Source organism: Epargyreus clarus, unplaced genomic scaffold (genome assembly GCF_041222505.1).
Source record: "Epargyreus clarus isolate Ecla_fem2 unplaced genomic scaffold, WU_Ecla_fem_2.2 ptg000019l, whole genome shotgun sequence".
NCBI classification, from domain to species: domain Eukaryota; kingdom Metazoa; phylum Arthropoda; class Insecta; order Lepidoptera; family Hesperiidae; genus Epargyreus; species Epargyreus clarus.
This window is the reverse complement of record NW_027332227.1, coordinates 8,540,670-8,564,062: the sequence shown is the minus strand read 5'-3', so window position 1 is coordinate 8,564,062 and position 23,393 is coordinate 8,540,670. Positions and strand designations below refer to the sequence as shown.

The 23,393-nt window shown below is 33.7% G+C and overlaps 2 protein-coding genes across 3 annotated transcripts; both read right to left on the bottom strand.

Annotated features, from left to right (window-relative positions):
- Positions 1-758: 758 nt before the first annotated feature.
- Positions 759-9,077, bottom strand: LOC140750025 (arylsulfatase B-like). Of its 2 annotated transcripts, none has more exons than XM_073083316.1 (8): positions 8,938-9,077; positions 8,572-8,689; positions 5,133-5,292; positions 4,404-4,630; positions 3,350-3,455; positions 2,716-2,868; positions 1,477-2,142; positions 759-1,173 (listed from the first exon to the last, which is right to left on the bottom strand). In XM_073083316.1, the coding sequence occupies exons 2-8, from the start codon at positions 8,683-8,685 to the stop codon at positions 959-961; spliced, it is 1,641 nt and encodes a 546-aa protein (XP_072939417.1). In that variant the 5' UTR covers positions 8,686-8,689; positions 8,938-9,077; the 3' UTR covers positions 759-958. The 2 variants fall into 2 exon arrangements, with proteins under 2 accessions (XP_072939417.1, XP_072939416.1); XM_073083315.1 differs by having other exon boundaries at positions 8,572-8,686.
- A 735-nt stretch (positions 9,078-9,812) lies between these two features.
- On the bottom strand, positions 9,813-23,095 carry LOC140750024 (arylsulfatase B). Its single transcript, XM_073083314.1, has 8 exons — positions 22,852-23,095; positions 18,713-18,803; positions 17,600-17,759; positions 17,025-17,251; positions 16,037-16,145; positions 13,080-13,232; positions 11,621-12,289; positions 9,813-11,481 (listed from the first exon to the last, which is right to left on the bottom strand). The coding sequence occupies exons 1-8, from the start codon at positions 22,875-22,877 to the stop codon at positions 11,120-11,122; spliced, it is 1,797 nt and encodes a 598-aa protein (XP_072939415.1). The 5' UTR covers positions 22,878-23,095; the 3' UTR covers positions 9,813-11,119.
- Positions 23,096-23,393: the final 298 nt, after the last annotated feature.

Genomic DNA, 23,393 nt, shown 5'->3' with positions numbered 1-23,393 from the left:
CCACCTTAAAGTAAATTAAAAGTAATTTTAAAATTAGTGAAGATTCTTTGACAAACAAAACACTTACGATCTTTTACTCTCAAAACAAATAAAGTCCTACCCTTGAACTAAACCAATAATTTGACGCTTCAGTGAATCGAAGTCGAACCTTACCTTTACAGCAGCAATAGAAGTGTGCCTGAACACAAATCGACGATAACACTATTACGGCTTCACTGCAGTCAAGTAACGTAATGAGACCAAGGACTGCTTTTGCAATTTGATTCAAGAAACTAATCAAACTACACCAAATAAATTAATACAATATTGTTTGAATTAAGTTTGCAAGTTACCAACTAACTAATCTTGCAAAGTTACACGTTGATTAATTAATTGCACACACTGTACACCGTCAAGGTTAATTGACAAGCCTTGTTAGATTGTAGAGAAATATCTATCACAGTTAAGAATAGATATAGATCTATACTAAATTGAAATATCATATCCGCCAGTCCCGAAGCCTGCTGGCACCGTCCAACTGGCCGGATATACCGAAAAAATACGTATTAAAAATAAAATAATGGTTATTTTGTGTATAACGTGCAAGAACTGAAAGTAATACAAAATGATTGGTTTATATCATAAAATTAATAATTATTAATATTATTAATTAATTTAATATCGTAACGCAACATCCCCGTTATGTCGGTAAAAAGAAACAAAAAAAAATAATTTCATTTCAAAATCTTCAAATAGATTAAAAATATATTTTTTAATATTAACTTTACACACGTTTAGGTACGTAGCTGCTGTAATAAAAAATCTTAGAGTATAACAATAAATACATTTTGATACTTCTACTTCTAATTTTGATTATGACGAAGTAAATGATGATTATTATCAGCAGACAATTATTGTATTCAAAAAATCTATATTCAATCAATTACACTTACATACGAATAGAGCTTATAAATATTATCTATGGCTCGGGATTATTAATCCACGTGGTCCAAGTGAAGTTATGCAGGGCGGGAGCGGCTCTCGGGTCCGAGTAATATGGGATTGTCCTAGGGATTGTCCTTTGAAGTTCCTTTTGTAAGCGTTCCTTCATTATCTTCACGATGTGCGGATAAGTCGCCGATAAGTCTTGCGTCTCGCATGGGTCTTCTTTAATGTTGAATAAACATATTTTTTCTGAAATAAAACACTTGTATTATATTTTAGTTTTCGTTTGACTGGTTGGTCATTCGCCTGCGGATATTTGCAAAAACATGACAGTATAATACTATTTTTAACAGGCGATGAAAAACACCTCGGATGAAATTTTATTCCACATTTTTCACCTTCTTTTCTTCGTTCTTAATATTTCCTATATATCATCATTTATATCAATTGCTACTGAACTGTTTAAAAACAATTTATGTTAATAAAATAAAATATCAATAAAAAATGTAGCAGAAGTGTAATGTAATTTAAAAGTTAAGAAAATATATTTACCGTTTTCTTTATCAGGAAAACATAAGTCATCGCTTACTTTACTGCAATTTATTTTTGATTGATCTCTAACTTTTGTGTCCTTCATTTTAAAATCAATATCGATCTCCTTTAAAACCGAGTATACTGTACTCTTTATAAGCGTATCCTTGTAAGAAGGTCCACTGCCTATAATACCTGATATACTCTGCCCTTGATGGGTACCAAAACTATATTCTATTTTCCCAGTGAGCAATTTATAATCTCCAGAAATGATTGATGCAAATCCGGAATAGTCATCAATTTCAAATATAAGATCTCTTTTGGAATTGGTATTAGCAGTTATGCTTTCCCAAAGATCAACGCCATCTATATTTGGAGGCGGTTCTGCACCAACCGCTTTTAATAGAGTAGGTACCCAGTCCACTGCATGCATATATCCGCTCCACGAATGACTGCCTGAATTACTCAAGTTTTTACTCCAGATAAGACCATTTACTCTGATCCCTCCTTCAAACGGACTCATCTTCAAGCCTCTCAGAGGCCAATTGGACGCATAATTTAAGTAGCTTCCTGATGTCATGCCACCATTGTCTGACACGAATGCAATTATTGTGTTCTCGAGTATTCCCTTTTCTAATAAGGCTTTGACGATATCACCGACGCTATCATCAAGCTTCTTCACCATCGCTGATAAGGAAAAATGTTATAAGTAATATATTTGCGTATATAACTTACAATATACCATTTTAAGCCAGGCAAGAAAGAATAGAACAAAGTTCAACTGTTTCCACTGATTTTAAATAAAAATAATATAAGAGACAAAGATTGTGTATTGATTATTATGAATTTGAAGGTGGTAGAACCCTTTGTGGTTCGACTCCGTCGGCACCACCACCGCACCTATTTCTACCTAATAACAGCAGTGTTAGGCGCTGCTGCGTTCCGGTTTAAAGGGTAAGGGAGACAGATTTTTCCGAGGTGTTGCAGCTTAGTCAGCTGTGGCCGACCTCAGGTAGAAATATCTAATCCTATCTGGGGTTGATTACAGATGTCCATGGGCGGCAGTAGCCATACTTAACTTAACTTACCATCAGGTGAACTACATGCTCGTCTGCTATTCTTATATTATAAAATAAAATCTTAACATACGGTTGATGTGTTTATATTTAAAGACATCGCTTTGAATAAATTTACTGCTTTACCGATAATACGTTTTCCCATGTAATACGTATTACAAAAATAATAAAAGTCCTGGAAAACCTGCAAATATTCTTCTTTCCGGAGATTCGACATGCCGCATTTTCCTCACTTCCTCCGCCGGAGCCTGCAAGGGTGCGCCGGCGTTCCCCGAGTGTGGAGCATTGTGGGCCACAGTTAGAAACAATGGATTAGCTTCTTTATGATTCTTTATTACTAAAAATATTAAATTATAAATAAAATATAAAAAAACAAACATTAGTTACCCAGGATCTATGTTACTCTTTTATAATACTTATTATGGTGTTCCTAAAATGAATTTACCTTAAATCTTTTTCTCGAAGAAAGTACTAAAATGAACTCATAATTATTCATATTACACTTTGAAGGAATCATTTATTTTTACTTTTCATAACCAAGCAAAATATTTAATGGCATTAACAGGCAAATAGTTAATTTAGATACATACATTACACAACAAGATTTTATTGATTTACCTTTTATCCTGTTTTATGACCTGACTACAAACTACCATTGACTATGATTATATAGGATGTCCCTTGAATGCACGAGTGTACTACCGTAGAATGAGTGTGACAACCACAAATTCTCGTTACACTATTTTTGGGACACCCTGTATTATATCTTTAAATAGTTGTAGGTAAGGTGTGTATGAATAACATAAAAAAAAACATACTTGACACGGCTTCTTCGCTGTATAGGTCTGTAACATACTTGTTAGACTCCCAATCGACTGTCATATTCCGATAAAAGTCCAACCCTGCTACGTCACCGATTGGCCACTAAAATATAAATAAAATAAATTAGACCGAATAGAGAATTTCCCTTTTTTAAATAGGCTAATTATTAATGTTACGTTTATCACATTTGGAATGTTATGTAATAGTAAGCTTACTAATCATGTATTTTTAAGAAACACATTTTTATTTACCTACTTATAATTATGAAGTACCTAGCATGTTATGTATGGGAATATTTTTTAATATATTGAATAGTTCTTTAAACGTAACCGCAATGTGTATCAATGCATAGCAATAACCTACATTAGAAATGAGAGACAGATGGCTAGTCTTATCAAAATAATTAAAATACTATTAGTAATCCGATATTTTCTTATCTGATACTAGATATCATATTATTATTGACGACCTACGTGCTGGAGCGGTCACCATGCAGTTTTGACGCGCAAAGGGTCCCGGGTTCGACCCCGGCCAGACAGATTTCTAAATGATGAATTTAGATTTCTGTTTCTGGGTCTGGGTGTTTGTGAATTTGTCTCTGTGTGTATCTATAGCACCCACGATACAGGGAATCCTAGTGTGGGATAAGTGGGATGTAAGTATAGAAAGCGTCTTATGGTAAATAATATTAATCTTATTACGTATATCTAATATTAGTAGAAATACTGATGAAGGTACTTCACCATCAACCCATTATGACTCACTGCCGAGCACTGATACTACAATTAAAATTAATAGGATTAGTCCATAGTTCACCGCTCTGACCAAGTGCGAATAAGTGGTAGCTTTCACATTTCACCTTTTGGATACTTATATTTTTTTCGTAAAAACAAATTTGATCCAGCAGACAGATTTCTAAATAATGAATTTAAATGTCTGCTCTGGGTCTTGGCATTTATGTATATGTCCCTAACACTCACGAAAATGAAAAAAATCCTAGTATATGGATAGGCTCATGTGAGGATTGTAGTGTTATTGCAAATTACGCACCGTTTCTTCTGAGGTGTACTCATAGTAGTCAATGTACCCACATCTGTGACCAAAATGTGTATCAAACCCACGGAAGGTGGGTAAGTATTCGTTGCGAGAATGCCCCACGTGCCACTTGCCCACTAAATGTGTCGCATATCCCAAATCCTTCAAATACTGTGGCAAGATTTTCTCAGTTAAGGGTAACGCTCTATCTTCTCCATTTGTTAACGGATACCCCTGCATACCTGTAATATAACATCAATAGTAATTTATACGTCTGAGAAAAGACTATGAAAAACTCAACTGAAGGTACAAAGTAGTATTAAGACACAAATAATGTCAAAGCTAGCAAGGACCATAAGAGTTCAAGGAAGGACGTACCACCACCACTCCTATTTCTAACGTGAAACAGCTCTTGCGCCTCGGTAAATGCTGGCTGACTTAAGTATGAAATGAAGGTGGTAGAACTTTGGTGGTATTTCTACCTAATAACAGCAGCGTTAAGCGCTGCTGTGTTCCGCTTTGAAGGGTGTGGTATAGGAGACAGACTTTTTGAGGCATTCCAGCTTAGTCCTCGGGGTTAGCGGCGCATCTGTGGCCGACCTCAGGTAGTAATATTCTAATCCTATCTGGGGTTGATTACAGATGTCCATGAGCGGCAGTAGCCACTTACTATCATATGGACTGCATGCTCGTTTACCACCATTACCTTATAAAACAATAATAATAATCCACATACTTAAATACCTAAAGCATGTGCGAATTTTCCCGTATAAAGAGCGGAGCGGGAGGGCGTGCATACACAATGAGTGTAATATCGCTCGAGCGCCACTCCGGAGTACGCCAGCAGGTCTATATTGGGCGTCATTATCTGATCAGAACCGTGGAAACTCACGTCATTCCAGCCCTGAAACATTTCAGCATATCAGATAGCTAGTCACGCAGAAAATTGCTCCGCATATTTCCATAACATCGTAAGTACATGTAATTTTATAGCTGCTTCATTGCTCATACACCCGTATGACATTTGCGAAATTGAGGCTAACATTTTTATGGAAGCCATAGTAAAAATCTAAATAAATATAACTCAAAGGTGACTGACTGACATAGTGATCTATAAACACACAGCCCAAACTGGACGGATCGGGCTGAAATTTGGCATGCAGGTAGATGTTATGACGTAGGCATCCGCTAAGAAAGAATTTTGATCAATTCTACCCCCAAGGGGATAAAATAGGGGATGAAAATATTTCTTCGTAACGCGAGCGAAGCCGCGGGCAAAAACTCGTACTATATAAAACAGCCTTAGAAATCCTAATACACACTTTTCTCTAAGATTGTTTACATATTAATTAGGCATATATTAAAGTAACGTCAAAACAATTAAAATATTAATATTAATTCTGAAATCTGAAATTAAATCACTATTCCACATTATCATTTACATTTGTAGCCAATCATAAATAGAACAAGAGATCTATCGATCACTAGTGTTTTTACGCCCATTATAAATAAACAATCTATCCAATATTTTGCCTGCTAATGTTCAAGTTTTGCCTTCTTTCTGGATATTATAAAATTTTGAATCTTTGGTAGAAAAATTGGATCGATTATTAAGAATGGGCTCTAGTTAGAACTAGTCTTTAATTATTATTAATTCATAGTCGTAGCTGAATTGACGTGGCAGTTGAACTACCTTTATAGCTGAATTTACGCGTAGTTAATCTACAAGTGAATTGCCCACTCTCTGCCTACATGTAATGAACAATTGGGTATGCATAGTAAAATTGCTATTCTGTTATAATAGACTACTTTAACACATCGATTAGTAAAGATTACTCACTCCTAACAAGAAAATGTACCCAGTTTTGAGAATTGAAATAGTTGCGGGGAAAAAAATTTTGCCACGTCTCCGTGCTAAAATGTCCCTAAAATATTTGAAATAATTATTTATTTACTATGTAAATTACGCAGTATTAGTTATTTATTCGTAAATTTTCTCTAAAAATGTTTTTATTTGTCTAGAATTCAAAAAAGAACTTACTAATAAGCCGTTTGTGGCTTCATTCAAATTCAAGTCGGCGAAGTATCTTTACTAACCTATGCTTTAACATGAGAATCCATCGTTGCATATTATGACGTAGACACGAACCCACGATAATTAACAACTTTCCTACGCCTTACAATTGCTCTACATCTACTAAAATAATAACATCCAGACCACATCTCATTTACAACGAAAATATTATTATTGTAAATGTAAATTGGAGTAGATATTCTCTGAAATGTTAACAAAACTCGAGCGCCTTAAAATGAAAACAGCTTTTCGCAGAACTGAGCTTCAATTTTAAAATTAGCCTGAAAACAATTACGTGCGGGGCATTGTTACCCATTATTGCGAATTGCATGCGCACCTACTTTAAACGTAGCAAAGCAGAAAATATAATTTTCAAAGGTGGTAGAACCCTTTGTGATTCTACAATGGTAACACCTATAATACGAGTATCAATGCTTAGCGCTGGTGTAGAGACTTAAAGAGTCTGGTAACGAATCAAGTGCTCAGGGTAGAGCGCATCTCTTCCTTCTTCGCCTTCAGGCGTCATCTTATCATCAGGCCATCTTATCTCAAGTTGATTAAAGATGTCTATGTACAAAAATTGCCACTTTGAACATTGTAATTTTTTTCACATAGACTAGCACTGCTGCATTTATCTTTGACTAGTTAAAACCCTCTTTGATCTCATCTAATCTCGTCCCATGATACGCAATTTTCTAGTACTAATTTTTTGTGGTATTGATATTCTAGTAATTTGTTATTAGGTACATAAAGATAAGGCCCTAGGATAAAGAATACATTGGATACACATAACTATTTCTCATTTCCTTTGCACAATTTTCATTAAAGATTATATCTATCGATACTAATAGTTGCTACCAGCAATTTAATTCTTATTATTATCTCTACTATTACGTTACTACGATTGCGCCTAGTTTAGTTGGCCTCTAGTTGAGTTCAAGGCGGCTATTGATATTTCGGCCGTAATTTATGGATCTGTTCCACTTATGGAGCTGTGTAAAATGTATAAATCGGTAACTTTTAACCGCGACTTTGCTCGAGGTCAGAGACCAATAAATTATTTTCATGACTTTGTCTTTAAATCTGAACCAGTTCCTTCAAGAAAAGTTTCCAATTTTAAAGATAAATATTGTGCGTTATAAATTTATTCCCCTTTTTTTATTTAAGGGTTGAAACAGACGTTTCCAAAAACGTTGAAATAGGTGTTTCACTTACAGTTTCAAACAACATTTCAACCCTTTTTTAAACCCCTTAGAGGTGAAATATGAAAAAAATATTCTTTAGTGGATGCCTACGGCATAAAAATATTATATTGCACAGATTTCATAGCACTAGGTTCAGTATCTGGGCATTGCAATGATTAGCCAGTAGGTAAAATTCCTTTATATCCTACTATTTTTTGTTCACGCATATTAATCAAACATTTCTACATCCTACACTTCATTAAAGTGTGCATTTTAAGCAGTAATATTACGTGCTTAGGTCAATGACATTGGTGAAATGAAAGCAAGTTGACTGGCCAAACCGGCTTGTTCCATTCTACGTTTCGGATATTATTAACATAGAAAGTAACAAAAAATGACAGCGTCCGTTGAAATTTATGACATAAAGGAAATTGCAAGGGCAAGTTCGCAAAATTAAACGTAGCGTTAAGATAAGAACGCCCACATAGTAACGGATATTAAAAATGTAACCTTACATTTAAATATTAAAAATCGGCCAAGTAGGAGTCGAACTTGGACATGGAGGATTCCGTACCATAATAAAGTATTGTACACTCTTCATTTTTAAAATAGTTTATTAATGAAACACAATAGCATAGTTTCTTGCGTGTACGCCCCTTTATTTATTTTTATTTTTAGTGTGATATTGTAGCGATCATAGCAATCAGATTAATGTCTCTCTATTAAGGTTCAAAAGACAGAGTCGCTCACTGGCAGCAGAGGCTGAGTAACAGATTTTACCCATTGGATACGAAACCCTAATAAGGATAATATTTACATTTGGTATATACCTACGTAGACATTTTGATAAAATTTGACCTGATATAAATTGAAAATAATCAATAAGGTAATAAGTTCGTACGCATGTATGTACGTATGTACTTACCATATCATCAGCAATAATAAGTACAATATTTGGACGGTTAGATTTGGCGTCGGAGATCGCTATTGCACTTATATTAAGAATCAGTAAAAGCCAATGTAATCTTGAGAAGTACATCCTGCTAAGAAATTGAAAACAAAAATATATAATCTTAGATAGATAAGGTAATTTTTCAATCACAAAAGATACTATTTAATTTTTAAATATTGTTTATTGTTTTATAATATTATTATTTATTAGTACTTTAAATATCTAATAACAATTACATATGGCAAATATAAATAAATACTTCCTGTTCAATAGAAAATATTAACAATCAAAAATATTTTTACAGATAAAATCTATTGTTAAGGTTGTTATCTTACTAACATTTTAGTGTTAATCCAATTTTCACACAACACACAAAAAGTAAACAAAACACAAGCGGCCAGTATTTACCACAGAGACTGACTGCTCTGGAAATGATTCACCGTGTTGAGCAGATATTTTATCTCCCACATGTCTATCACATTTGATTTTACTTGATTATTTAGTATCAATAACTTGTTATTGTGTAAATAACAAAATAACATTATTTAATACAATACGTTTGTATTAAATAATGTTATTTTGTTGATAAAGAAATTATTATTTAAATGATATCCATTTTCTGGCAATATATTGTGTACATTATACATACGTATAAAATTGTCTACTATATACGTAATAGGAATCTTATTTTTAGAAGTTACGCGCGTTTTAGAAATTAATTTTATCGTTTATTTCAACAGTGAATTCTTACCATCTATACATCTATACATATAAATAAAATTGGAGTGTCTGTTTTTAATATTGAAATAACCGCCTTTTACTACATTCATATGAATATACATACAGTACATACACCAAAATAACGTCTGTCTGTCCCATTGTTCTGGTAGCTGATGTAATAAGGAGTAATTTAGGCTACCTATATTTTAGCTGTGCCCGCGGTTTCACCCACGTTATTTCTTTTTAACGCGGGTGAAACCGCGGGGCACAGCTAGTCGTAAATATAACTGAAAGTTCTTAAAAAAGAGGTAGCATGTGAAGCGAACTAATCGGCACTCGATTGTGGCTGAAATTCTTCTAACTGTAAGAAGTCTCCTCTTACCTTGCCCAGCAGTGGAACATAATTCATAATGATCAGAATAGTGTTCAGTTAACAAAATTTATAAGATGCAGTACAACTCTACATAATGCAAGTAAACAAAACATCTCTCAAAAACCTTTATCTTATTTTAATGTCAGATACGAACCACTTAACAATATTACAATTGTATGCATTTATTATCAGTAACATATCAGTTATACTATACAAAGGTATTTTTTATTTATAAAGATATTACCATAGTCTTCAGCTGAACTTGTTATCAATAGGAACAGGTGGTGCTAATGCATCAACTACTTAAATATGTAATGCTATAATGACATATATAAGAATTAAGTAAGCACAAGTTAGACGTGTTATTTGGTGGTGAGTGGCCACTCGTAATACCAGAACCATTGACTTTGAACGGGATCACTATTGCGCCAAAACCATGAGGCCTATTGCGTGTAAAGTCTTATGCATAACACACGTGTTAATATAATGTAAATTAGCATATTCTGAAAGTACAACGGTCTTAGCAACCTTCATAAAGAATTTAGAAATCTTGAACTATATTATCACTTTTCACATACACTGAACGACAGTTGCAGATCAATGCATAATTCGCGAAAAAATATCCTTCAATTACTACATTCTAGCTTTTGTTAAAATAAGTATTAACAAAAACATTATAAATACCAACAAGTTTCATAAGTAAATAATAATATATACACAGCAAATAAAGGTACCTACGCTTTGTACTACGAACAATTAGAGTGCTATAAAGTAATCTATGGAATCAAAGAAATTAATGGAATATTTCGAAACACTTACGTGAACGATTGGCTTACTTAGTTGAATCGAAATTGCACCACCAACACTCAAATTGCGTTATTCCAAAGTACTTGCATATCAATGTTTATTGAATAGTTAAGAATAGACGCCGAAATATCTCTTATGATACTTTCTCTCTCAAAGACAAATTCCCATATTTAAATAATATTTTTTGTCAACTTGTAGCTAAAACGTCAACTTCAAGGTTCCTTACTCGATTAAAAATATAATAAAAAGCTTGTAAAAATACTATAATTAACCTAAACGTTGCTAAGAATGAGATGGTAGTATAAATTCCCTTTCCCCATATAAAAGTTTTCATATAAAAACTAATGATTATAAAAATAAAAAATCCCGACTGTATAAAAAAATAGGAACTAAGAACATAAACCATAAACCTTAGTAGTCTGGTAAAAATTATCTACATACTAAAGAAAACATTGATTTCTATTATCGTAATTCGGATTATTAATGTAAAATACAATTGCAACAAAAGTGTTGAAATGTAGGTAACTATAGCAGTGGCCTTACGTACAAAATATCTGCAAGATGACGCCGAGTTTCGTCTATATATCCTATAATTTGAATATCCTAAGTAGCCAACATTGCTTAAAATATACATCTAAAGAGGCATACGAAATTTCTGAAATTATCACCACAGTCACAATTGTCCGCCTTTGTTTTGGTCCTGGCGTTAACAGCTGCCTTTTGTTGTTGCTTGTTGCTTTGGGAACTAGGAGTAGTTGTTTGCTGTGGAGAAATATCAGTGCCATTGTATATCCACGGTTCCCAAGTGTACCCAAAGTTAGCAGGATCAGCACCTTCGCCCAGTGCTAAAGGACCCCTTCTCATTTGCATCCCCCAAAGCATTCTTAGTCTCCTCTCCAATAATTTCGCAATATTGTTGGCTCTATCCCAAAGGTCGTGACTCTCCATGGGATCTTGCCGAACGTTGAACAGACAACCCCGGGCTGGAAAATCATTCAAAAATATTAGTCAATTATCGATATATGATATACCATCAAATATGTTTAAAAAATGGAGTTTGGATAATATTTAAATTCAAAGTCAGACCCTATCAATTTGAGATCAAATATCTAAAGAACTTACTAGCTGTTGGTAAGCAGAGAGTTGCATCCCTTTCCTTGTCTTTTTGACGAATCATAGCAGCATCTCGTGTTGCCTGAACTTGTACTGGATCAAAATAAATGCCCATTCTTTGAAACACCGCCGCCACATAGCTCGAAGTCAAAACTGGGAAGTATGGTGGAGGTGGCTCCTTATTTATCATAAAATCTTCTCCATAGTAATCATTTCTCATTCCCGTTACATTACCAAGAATAATCTTGTAATCGCCAGCTCTGTATGCGCCGTAAACATTATTACCACCGTCCTCGATGGCTATGAGGACTTCTTTCCTCTTTAATTCTGATCCCAAAACTAATGAATCCCATTGATTGATGCCATCTATCTCATGCGTAATAGAGCCACCGGCGGCTCTGATCAAAGTCGGCAGCCAATCGGTAATGTGCATTAGACTATCGCATATTCTAGGTTTGAACCCAGCGTGCCATATGAATGCTGGCACTCTAACAGCGCCTTCCCATGGAGTTTCTTTTCTCCCCCTAAATGGTAGGTTAACTCCCCAATTGTTTAAATCTCCTACAGTGGGTGCACCGTTGTCAGACATGAATACTATAATGGTGTTGTGCAATATCTGTGCCTCATACAACGCTTCCACTATTCTACCCACACTATGATCCAACGCGGCTACCAGTTCTGTAAACAATATTTTTCAAACATAAAATTATTAATTCCTTTTGAAAAAACGTTTTGTTCGATGACAACAATGAAATGTTGAGTCTACCTAATCACAATACTGAGAAAACGAAATTGCACAAGTGTATTGAATACTTGCTGTAACTTATCGCTTCTTTCGCCATTCTAAATTCTAATTTTTCACTTATTATAAACACAACATTCTTTCGTTTTACGTTCTTTGTTACTTACCATTTTTTATCTTATATTCCTAGGTATAAGCCTCTTCTTAAAATGAGAAAACTTTTGGTTAAATATCTATTGGTTGATTTTTTGCTATTTCGAGTTTGATTCTATCAACCTAGACACATATACAAAACCTTTTTAACAGATTTCAAAAAAGGATATGTATGTGATTAAACATGTATGTACGTATGCATGTATGTATATATGTTTTTGTTGTGAAGGAAAAAATACAATTACGTATCGTAGGATCTAGATGTTATATCGTCTCTAACTTCCTTGCCTTCCGTGGAATAACTACTATATATTTCTTCACGGGGGAAGCTCTTAGGTATTTATAAGCTGTTTGCACCTCCTGCTTGGCTAACAGTTCGGACTCTTTTTCTTTTTTGGATACGTGTTTCCTTGAGGATTTCTGTCGCATAGGTGTTTGTTGCATGGGACGCAACAAACACCTATCATCATGCGACAGAAGTGCATAGGTGTTATGCATGTATGTAAGTATGTATGTATGCATGTATGTAAGTATCTATGTATATAAGCGTGGAAATTTGTGTATGTAGTATACCTGCATAGAGCCGTCGGTCGGAGTGCGCGATGTGCCGGTGTCCCACGGGCCGGTACAGCGGCGGCTGCAGCGGCCCGCCCGTGTTGCCGGCGTGCGGCGCCGTGTGCGTCACGTGCAGGAACATCGGGCAGGACGTGTTGCGGGAGTGGATTACTAAAATTATTACAGTGTTTTATCTTTTTTGATGTGAAACATCTATAGCCACACTATACAATGGTATATATATACAGTCTATATGCAGTAGTGTGTACGGTGTGGCGACGCGTCGCCATGCGCAAAAATCGTAATATTTTATTTTATCATTATGACATATTTAGTTCCTATCACAATATGTTCTTTTCTGCATATTACTTTTACAAAATAATGTCGATGTTTCACATCTGCCAGGCGTCCCGTGACGGCTCACATTGTTTTTTTTTATATATTACTATTAAAACACTGTAGTAAAATGTAGCTAGTTTCCCAGTTAATGATCACTAAACAATAGAGTTTCTTTCGCCGCTTTTTCTCCATAGCTAAACATCTTCCGAAGCGGTGGTAGTTTGTTGACTTTTAAAAGTGTTCTATGTGAATCAGTTTCGAATAAATGAGATTTTAATTTGAATTTGAATATAAGTCTATAATTAGCTATTAGGTTCAACCAGTGTGGAGCGCTGTTTAAATTCGCAGCCTAAGAAAAAAATATCAGTTATCGACTCATCGAGTCGATCGAGTTATCCGTTAAATATTGACTTGCCATTTAAGAATCAATTAAACAATTTGTGATATTTATCTTTAGGTAAATTATACTACAATAAGTAATAAAAAACAACAACAACAAAACACAAGTTCAACAAGTGTAGTTCGACCGTGAAGGTAGCATTTTTAGACCTATTTTAAAAATAAACAACAGACCCAGAAACATTAACGCAGGTAAATATTTTATCCTGTTTTTATTAAAAGTGCAATGTTATATTTAACCGCACTTTTACCTTACAAGGCCGCCATCATAATGCCACTTAAACAATCTGTTATCTGATTTTTGTTATTATTATAGTAGTGTTGAGTACTTGATCATGGGAACCATTACTTTTGCATGATAAAAAGTCCGAGTACAATCGTTACACAATGCGAACATTTTGTTGCAATAAACGTAAGTAGTATAGTTATTTCAACACAATAATACAAGTAATTCTCATCATAACATATTCATTTGAAGCATCAGTTATTGTTTAATTGATAGGTGTATAATCCCAGTGTTAACTAAAACGAGTACCTATCGCGATCCGACTTCTCACGATTCGACCATAGTAATATTTTTTCAAATTGAACTGTTCCATTTTTATTGACAGCACAACTTAGCCTATTAGGCCAACTACCATTGAACTAATATTTCAATTTTTTGTAATTTTAACATAATAAGCTACATTATCGTAATGGATGTGTTATCTGAAATATGGTTAAGTTTTTATAATATTCTATTCTCGTAACTTACATATTATTGTAAGTTATTTTTTTTTTGCAAATGAAATTATTACATTACTATATTTTTGTGTGCTTACTTATAAGTTGTCGCTATTTTCTACGTAGGCATGGAAATTTGTCGATTTTGGACTATTTTCTTTTTAGTAGCAGTTTAAAATGGATTCCAAATAATTCCCAGTATATCAATATTTGCCGTAATGGCCATTGCCTTACACGCACCGCACTGACAAAGTGCGTATTGAAAGACTTCACATACCTTTAAGAAATTGTTTTTAAATCACACACGTGTGCAGGCTTCTTTGAAAAATAATAGATGCGTGTCTGGGTATCGAACCTCAGACCCCTCGATCGAGTAGCCATGCTTCAGTCAAATGTGTAATATATTGAATTTGTAAGCAATAAATCAATATAGATATGTATCATCCACGGAAAAAATAAATTTGTTATGAGTCAATAAATATTATCGTAATCTAGGGCGATTATTTGGTTATTATTGTAATAAAAGATAGGGAGCTACAGGTATTTAAATCTGTTTGTACTGTTTTCTTCTTTATTATAAGTAGTTTAATTTCTTAATATCAATGAATTAATAAATATACTTTAATTTCTTACAGATCTTAAATTCCTACGTAATGCTTAAGTAATTTTTAAGTAACCCTGAACAGACTCAAGTACGTAACTGTTACTTTAATTTATGGATAAGAGTTTCAAATTAAACGTGTGTCGAAATCAAAATAATTCACACCACACACCACCGCTTGTGATTCAAAATTCAGCTGGGAATTGCTTTCCCGTCCTCTGTTTTTATTACCAACTGATTGTGGTATTGACCCGAGTACAATGAAACACTGTAACAAACTTCATTTGCATATAAAGGGATTTACCAGTTGTGTGGAATGAAACTTTGTAGTTCTGATTTCATTCTCAATCTATGTAAATTTAATTTAGTTTTGGTATATGAGTATGTATTGCTTGGCATCCTGCTTATGTTCTATGCTGTCCTGGTAATAATTAGCCACGATAATCGATTTCAATACATAAAATAAATTGTTTGTTGATTAAAATCATATAGTTGTTTGTTGATTAAAATCATATAGTCGATAATAATTAGTAATACAAAACACTGGTACGAAGACTATATTTTGTACATATAATATAGGAGCGAGGATATAGTAGCAGACGAGATTGCAGTCCACCTGATGGTAAGTTACTGCCGTCCATGGACATATGTAATCAACCACAGATAAGATTAGTTACCTTCCTGAGGTCGGTGACGCCGCTACTCCTGAGGACTAAGCTGGAACGCCTCGGAAAAGTATGTTTCCCTTACCACACCCTTCAAACCAGAACACAGCAGCACTTGAGACTACTGTTAATAGGCAGAAATAGGTGTGGCAGTGGTGCCACTGGAGTTGAACCACAAATGGTTCTACCACTTTTGAATATATAAGGAAATGGACCTGAAAATATACCTAATTATGTTACAAACTTACTGTTAATGGCTCTCTCTGTGAGCAGATCAACTGCGTAACGATCTTCATTGACCTGTGGTATGTCGTTATCGAAGAGATCCAATCCATGCATCAGGCGTCCGTTAGGCCACTGAAAGAAAAACATTTTTTCAACCAAAGAGGATCGAATGTAACAAGATCATTCTTATAACAATCTTTATATAGTAAAAGACAACAAAGCTGAGATCTTCTTACTGACAGTAGCGTTGGCTTCGTAAAATAGTTCAATAAGTTTATATTTAAGAAAATAGTAATGGCATTTTGTTTTTCGTCTTCTTCTGAAAAAATCCTTTCATTTGACACCCATATCAGTACATAAAAAAACCGCCACGTTGGGGCAAGCGCCATATTGAATTTCAAACTGGTATCATCATTACTACCTAATTATTTTGCATTAATTGAACGTTACGGGAAGTGATAAAAATCAACAAATACAGAACACCTGTACAAATAATACATAACAACGTCGATTTTTTGAGACCGTAAAATTTAAAATCGACCATAAAATTTTGGTTTCAATATCTTAGCTTTATGATGGTAATTTGTAAAATAATAATGACTCTTACGCATTTAATATAACATAAATAATGTATAACTTTAATGACTCTTACGCATTTAATATAACATAAGTAATGAATGTATAATAAGTTACAATTGAAACATCTGTATGACGCATGCCTTTAGTAGGTAGATATAGTTATCAAGTATTATTATTAGATAATATTTTCTCCCAAGCTAATATGATTTAAAAGAATAGAAAGTTAGTAGTAACTTTTTATTATTGCACCTATATATTCCTATTACTGTATACGCATAAGGAACATGTTTCGAAAATAACGAAGTGTATTCTCGTACGGCACTCTACAATACTCTACCCAATACACACTCATCACCACCGAAAACAAAGGCAATAAACTGATATATTGTTCTACGAAACATACAACAAAACTAATTTACGCCAATTACTTACCGTTTCAACTTTGTTATACGTGTAGTAGTCAACGAAGCCTCCTCTCATGCCGTAATGATCATCGTATCCACGCGCGGTCGGCAGAAATTCCGGCCGAGACATCCCCACATGCCATTTCCCCACTAAATGTGTAGAATAACCAAGCGCCTTCAAATACGAAGGCAAGAGCCGCTCCGACAACGGAATACCACGGTCTTCAGAATTGTACAAAGGAAAACCTTGCATGCCTGAAAACGAAATATCCTTTTTCGTTGAATATACTTTAAATTATAATTTGGTTCACAGCAATTTGTGAACTTCGCGACACATTAGATCGCGAATTTTCTCACCAACTATGTTTATTATACAAAAATTGATATTGATTAAATTTTTCTTGATAGGTAAAAAGGAATTATATCATTAATCTTTAAAGTATCACAAACTTTGACTTGCAAAAATTGCCAAGAAAACATCCTCCCGAGAAATTCCCGGACATTATGCCATGGGTCAAAAGGTATATAACCAGCTCTCTACTGTGACTTTTTCTATCAGATAGCCCTTCTGCCTTATCGTTGGTAACTGTTAAAATCACTTACCCAGCCTCATCGGATATTTGCCAGTGAGAAGAGCACTTCTGGCTGGAGTACAAATAGCTTCACTGTAGTATTGCTGTAGTATGACACTTTGCATTGCCAGAGCATCTATATTCGGTGTCGGGATTTGGTCCGAACCATGGTAGCCAACATCATTCCAACCCTGGAAAAAATAATATGTGTATCAATAACTAACTTTCTGCTCTCTTAGTTAACGTACCGTTACAGAAAAAATAATGAAATCTACACACTTGGTAGAGGGCAGATAAGTTCAAAAACTTTACTTTAAATTAGTACACCAATATCATTTATCAGCATGTTGATGTTTCGATTTGTTCAGAATAACCATCAACAAATTGTTATGCCTAGCACGTCTCAAAGAAGTTGGGCTTAATTTCCAAATAAAAAACATAACACAATATGTATGCTTATTGCTTATATTGCTCATAAATCAGCAATATTAGTGTCATAATCCATGCACAAAATATCCAAATATTGTTTATTAAAATCTACACATTAATAAACTTGATATCAATTTACGTGTTGAATACCTAACGGAAATTATTAAATTATGCAATGATAAGATCTGAAGTCATTTTAGGGTTCCGTATAAAAAAAAAACCGAAACCTTAAGGTCTCTCGTGTTTCACCCGACCGTCTGTCACAGCACTCACAGCCACATGTACACATGGGCCAGATTTAAAAGAACTGTGACGAAGATAATTAATGTACGGAACCCTTTTCACACGAGTTCAACTTGCTTTTCGTTTCTGATTAGGTAATGATATCAATGATCATTTATTTTATTAACACTTAAATTAATTGTCGACTCGTTTGACTCCAGAAACGTGATGAATCATATATTTCATATCTTTTATTATTAACAATAATGTTAAAACTTTTCGTAATAAGCGTAATCGTAAATTCGAAGCTTCATTAGTTGTAAGTAGTGTAACATATTTAAAATGACAGTCTAATATGGTCTAACTAAACATTGTGACATCCTTGAAAATCTCGCAATAATAAGATGTCGGTGATTTTTAAACACCTGGTAAAAGCCAGGCTTGATGATTCTTCTCTGCTAATGATATAAAATAGTTATTTTACATTACATACCATATCATCTGCCATTATGAACACTATATTTGGCTGCGAGTAATATGACGCCGACACGGACGCCACTAACGCCAAAAACAACCATTTGCGCCTGTAAATAAACAAACAAATGATATATAGAAAAAATACAAAAATATCAACTGAATGGGCTTTTGTTATAAATATGTAACATGTAATGCTTGCTTCGGAGGTAGTATTATGGATGGACGCGTACCCACCCGCACCAAACCAGCCTGAGGTAAGCATCGCCTGTGGTAGTGCGGAAGAAGCCGTAACAGGTCGTCAGATCCGATGCGAGTCACTTTGCATTTTGGAATGACAAAATGGCTCCTAATATCAAGAATGGAAGTCCGACAGACCGTGAGAAAGCTTTAGCGTGGTCAATAACTTAGTGTTCTAGGTGCACGCTAAAATTTACAGAACAATTTTCTGAAGGTGGTAGAACCCTTTATGGTTCAACTCCGGCGGCACCACCGCCACACCTATTTCTGCCTAATAACAGCAGTGTTAGGCGCTGCTGTGTTCCGGTTTGAAGGGTGTGGTAAGGGAGACAGACTTTTTCGAGGCGTTCCAGCTTAGTCCTCAGGGGTAGCGGCGCATCTGTGGCCGACCTCAGGTGCTCAGGACCATATCTAATCCTATCTGCGGTTGATTACAAATGTCCATGGGCGGCAGTAGCCACTTACCATCAGGTGGACTGCATGCTCGTCTGCTACTTCTATATTATAAAAAACAAGGGAAGCCACTATAACATGACGCTGGCATCACGGCGTATCCATTTTAGTAATTCGGCAATTATCTTCGACTAATGAAGCGTAATGTAATGCGATATTGTCATAATGTTTTGAGCCGCTAATGCCTAAGGCGTGACGCCTGCATTTTGCTTTTGTTCTATTAGATTATATATAATACAATGTATTAGCTAATGCAATAATAATTTATTAATATGCCGTATTATAATTTATTTAAACAAATGTTTCAAATTACTCTATCTTACTTATCAAATCTATGATAAACAAAAAAAAAAATAAAAAAAAATCTCATATATATCATTGAACTAACAATAATTACACAATCAAATATACGTGCTCAACAGTACAATCTAGTTATTAACAAGACTTTTAGTGTGGGTAGCCGATCTACGCTAGAGAGTGTAGAGATTATCTATTTAGCAAGAATCATGTTAACGAGTTCCATCATGTCCAATGATTGCATACATCAGTCAAAACTAGACAAACCAAACCAAGAAAAAACCAAGAATGATTTAGCTGTCCATCGTGATTGACTGTGACGCTATCAAAATGAATCCCTTCGCCTCTTATCTTGGTATACCTTACCATGGCCACCGCCCATGGAAAAGTATACTAAGTTAGCATTACTAAGTGTAGTGTAATCATCACCCTGTCACACACCGTAAGCAACTAATACGCAGTTACATGGTTACCAGAATAAAATTGTATTCAGCTACTTAGTTTGAAAAATAATATTTTCTGTGAATAATTCTAATACAATAAATTATAAGTGAATAATCATATACAATACAATTAATACATCAATACAATATACAAGGATAGAGTATCTATCCATATTCAGTATATTAAAGTAAGCCTCTCACCGTTTACTCGTAACAAATTATCGGCTAGTAAAATTTAACTTAATTTGTCGTTAACTTTAGATAATTTTTACTCTAACTTTCACTCTAGCCTAGCAAAGCAAAGTAGAAACATTGCATTCAAATTTAGTAATCCGGTAATATCATTTGCATAGAGCTTTTGATTGATGTATAGAGCAATAAAAAATACAGCCTTATAATATTTAATAAGTGTCGCAAGAATATCGAAAGAATGTTTCAAACATATTTAAATCTGCATATAGACTAGCAGAACTAAACTGATGCTGGAAATGTGCTTCTTACATTTGCATATATACATAAATCTAATGCGACAAGTTCTCTAGTCTCCGATACCTTATATCGTTAATCAGTTAATCGCTATTAAATAGTTACAATATCTTGTTTGTATGTTATTTTTATTATTTTTGATATGATGTATAACCATCATATTATATACATAATTATATCTAAGTCACTCGACAGCACTAATATGCCGCGCAGCGATAAAATGTTACCTAGTGGTTTTTATTTTCACTATTTACACTAATCTTCAATAAATATCTTAAGATATCATTAGATAAGCTGCAGTATGAACATGTTATATTTCTATTAGATGCCATGTAATAATTTCGTTTTATTCGGGTACTCTTCGTGGATTCATATAAGTTTTTTTGTGTAAAAGCAACAATTTACTAATTATTTAAACACTAAAATACATATTAATGTGTATTCAACCTACATACATATTAATGTGTGGTCAAGCTCTGGTAAGTTTCGAATCTTTAATCTTATTTGGTTTTAATTATACATGGTCAGGCTGCATTTTTTATTTGCTACTTCAATAAAAAATAATCCATCGTCTTTGTTTCTTCCAGTATTTTTATTATGGATATCCTGATAAATCCTTTAAGATGGACTTCGTTCATTTCTTTACATACTTAATGAAGAAACTGCATTTAATTTATGGGACCCAAAAAGTATTTTCTCTATTTATATTATAAAACATTGTAATTTAAATGTGAAAGGAACATTGAAAAATCTACATTAAGGCAATAAGTACAGTAAGTTTTAAAATGTCGAAGTAATTAAGGGAAACCCAGAAACGGAAGCAATTTAAAAATAGCCTAATAGGTGTTGATAACCTGTTTACGATACTTTTATGCTCATAATAATAATAATGAGCTAATTATTTAACCTTCAACAATGGTAAGAAAATTAATGACTCCATTCTTAATAGGTACTTATATCATTTAGCAAGTTATGAGAAAGGCACGTAAGAAATGAAAATTTAGAGACAGATTTTTAATATTGACTATTCCTGTGGTTCTTTATTTGCCAATTTCATTTCTAAACGTATTTAGTGTAAATAAGTACCTACATTTACTTTCACATCCAATACACGTAGATCGTACATGTAATAAAGAAGTAAAGGATCGAATTATTAAACAATAAAAATATTGTTTTTGTAACTACGAAGAAGTAGGGAAATTTAATAGAATGTCTGTATGTCTGACTATCGTCCCCCCCGTAATGCATTAACTACTAAATGAATTATGTTTAGTGTAATGATAGCATAACACAAAGTGTGGCGCACATACCCTATTTTATACTATAACAAGTAAAATTGTAATATAGAAGTGTGTGAATTTAGAAATTGTACTTATATTACTTAGGCCCTTAATTAAAAAATAAATAAAAATGTGCCTATTGCGTGTAATTGATTTAAAATCTAGCTCGAAGAAATTTCATAGTCTTCTAGATCGCAAAATTTGCAATTAGCACTTAATATTAAGAGTCACGTTGTCCAATATTATATTATTGGTCTTGAAATAAAATGGTTGCCCTAATGTAATATCATATACCATAAATATGTTATGGTACGATTGATTGGGACTTATCATGACCGAACTATTGAATCTTCAATTCATTTCCAACCCATAAGCCAAGTCATTGTTGAACGTAGCGCCAATGGTTACACATAGCTTATTGATTAAGGTATCTTATGTTCGCGTTTAAAAAGGCATTCTGAAGAATACTGAATATTATATTCAAAAATTATTTACATTTACCCAGTTATTTATCAACGATTGTTATGGAAGTTAAATAATGTATTATACCTGTCATACAATCTACGCGGGCGAAGTCATGGGTATAGTTATGTATATTTGTAAATAAATTACTAGTCCTGTCGGTGTATTCTATACTTACTAATAAAACAATAAAAATATATCAGGTAATCTACAATAAGAAATTCCAAACATGTGCGCGCTTTCTATAGGTATTTTTTTATATTTTTTGTCGAAAATAGTTATGTATTTGTTTTATATGTCAGATAAATATAGAGATACATGGGTATATCCATTCTTATTTTAAAACCACAAAAGGGATATAATTTTCGGGTTGTATGTCTTGATATATCTTTTGAATCTTCGGTCATAAGTTTATGATGGTAAAGACATTTGTTTTTTTTATAATATTGATAATATTAAAAATCGACCAATAAAAAAATTAACAAGAAATTACTTACCAAATTAGTTTACTGTCGCTCCACATTTTTTATCGAATTATTACATAAAAAAAATAAGACTGTCCATGAAACACGTAACAAATACAACCTGTCTTTGAATTAAACCTCTGGTATTATTCACTACTATTGTTAGATAAAATTTCGTTGACACCGGCTGATTAGGTTTTGCAGAACACCGTCCCACGCGAGCGTTCAAACGACACAAAAGTTTGAACCAGTGAGAAGGTTCTGTGGTCTTGCAAAATATTTCACGCAATTCTTATCGGTCTCTTAATAATGTATCCTGAATAGTACAAGCGCGAGTGCACATTGTGCTACAGTTACTGGCAGTACGATATATTCTATGTAGCAAAAATAAACAAACCTATAAAATATGGCAATTCCTACGACGAGCTATCTGATTGTGACTAGAACGATATGATTAAAATTATGCAAATCCAAGTAAAAATTATTTATTCAAACTGCAATGTGCAGAAGCATTAAATTTTCGAATATAATTATGTACTTCAAATCTTCACCTTACTGTATACAGTAAAATATTT

Bases quoted from the DNA above. Each gene is read 5' to 3' on its own strand.
- LOC140750025 (XM_073083315.1), bottom strand. The intron at 3,456-4,403 runs GTGCGTAATTTG...TTTATATTTTAG, and splicing joins AGTACACCTCAGAAGAAACG to TGGCCAATCGGTGACGTAGC. The intron at 2,143-2,715 runs GTTTTCCAGGAC...TTTCCTTATCAG, and splicing joins GGAAAGAAGAATATTTGCAG to CGATGGTGAAGAAGCTTGAT.
- LOC140750024 (XM_073083314.1), bottom strand. From the start codon at position 22,877: ATGTGGAGCGACAGTAAACTAATTTG. The intron at 18,804-22,851 runs GTAAGTAATTTC...GTTTATTTACAG, and splicing joins AGCGACAGTAAACTAATTTG to GCGCAAATGGTTGTTTTTGG. The intron at 13,233-16,036 runs GTAAGTTTGTAA...TAATAATTTTAG, and splicing joins CACAGAGAGAGCCATTAACA to TAATCCACTCCCGCAACACG.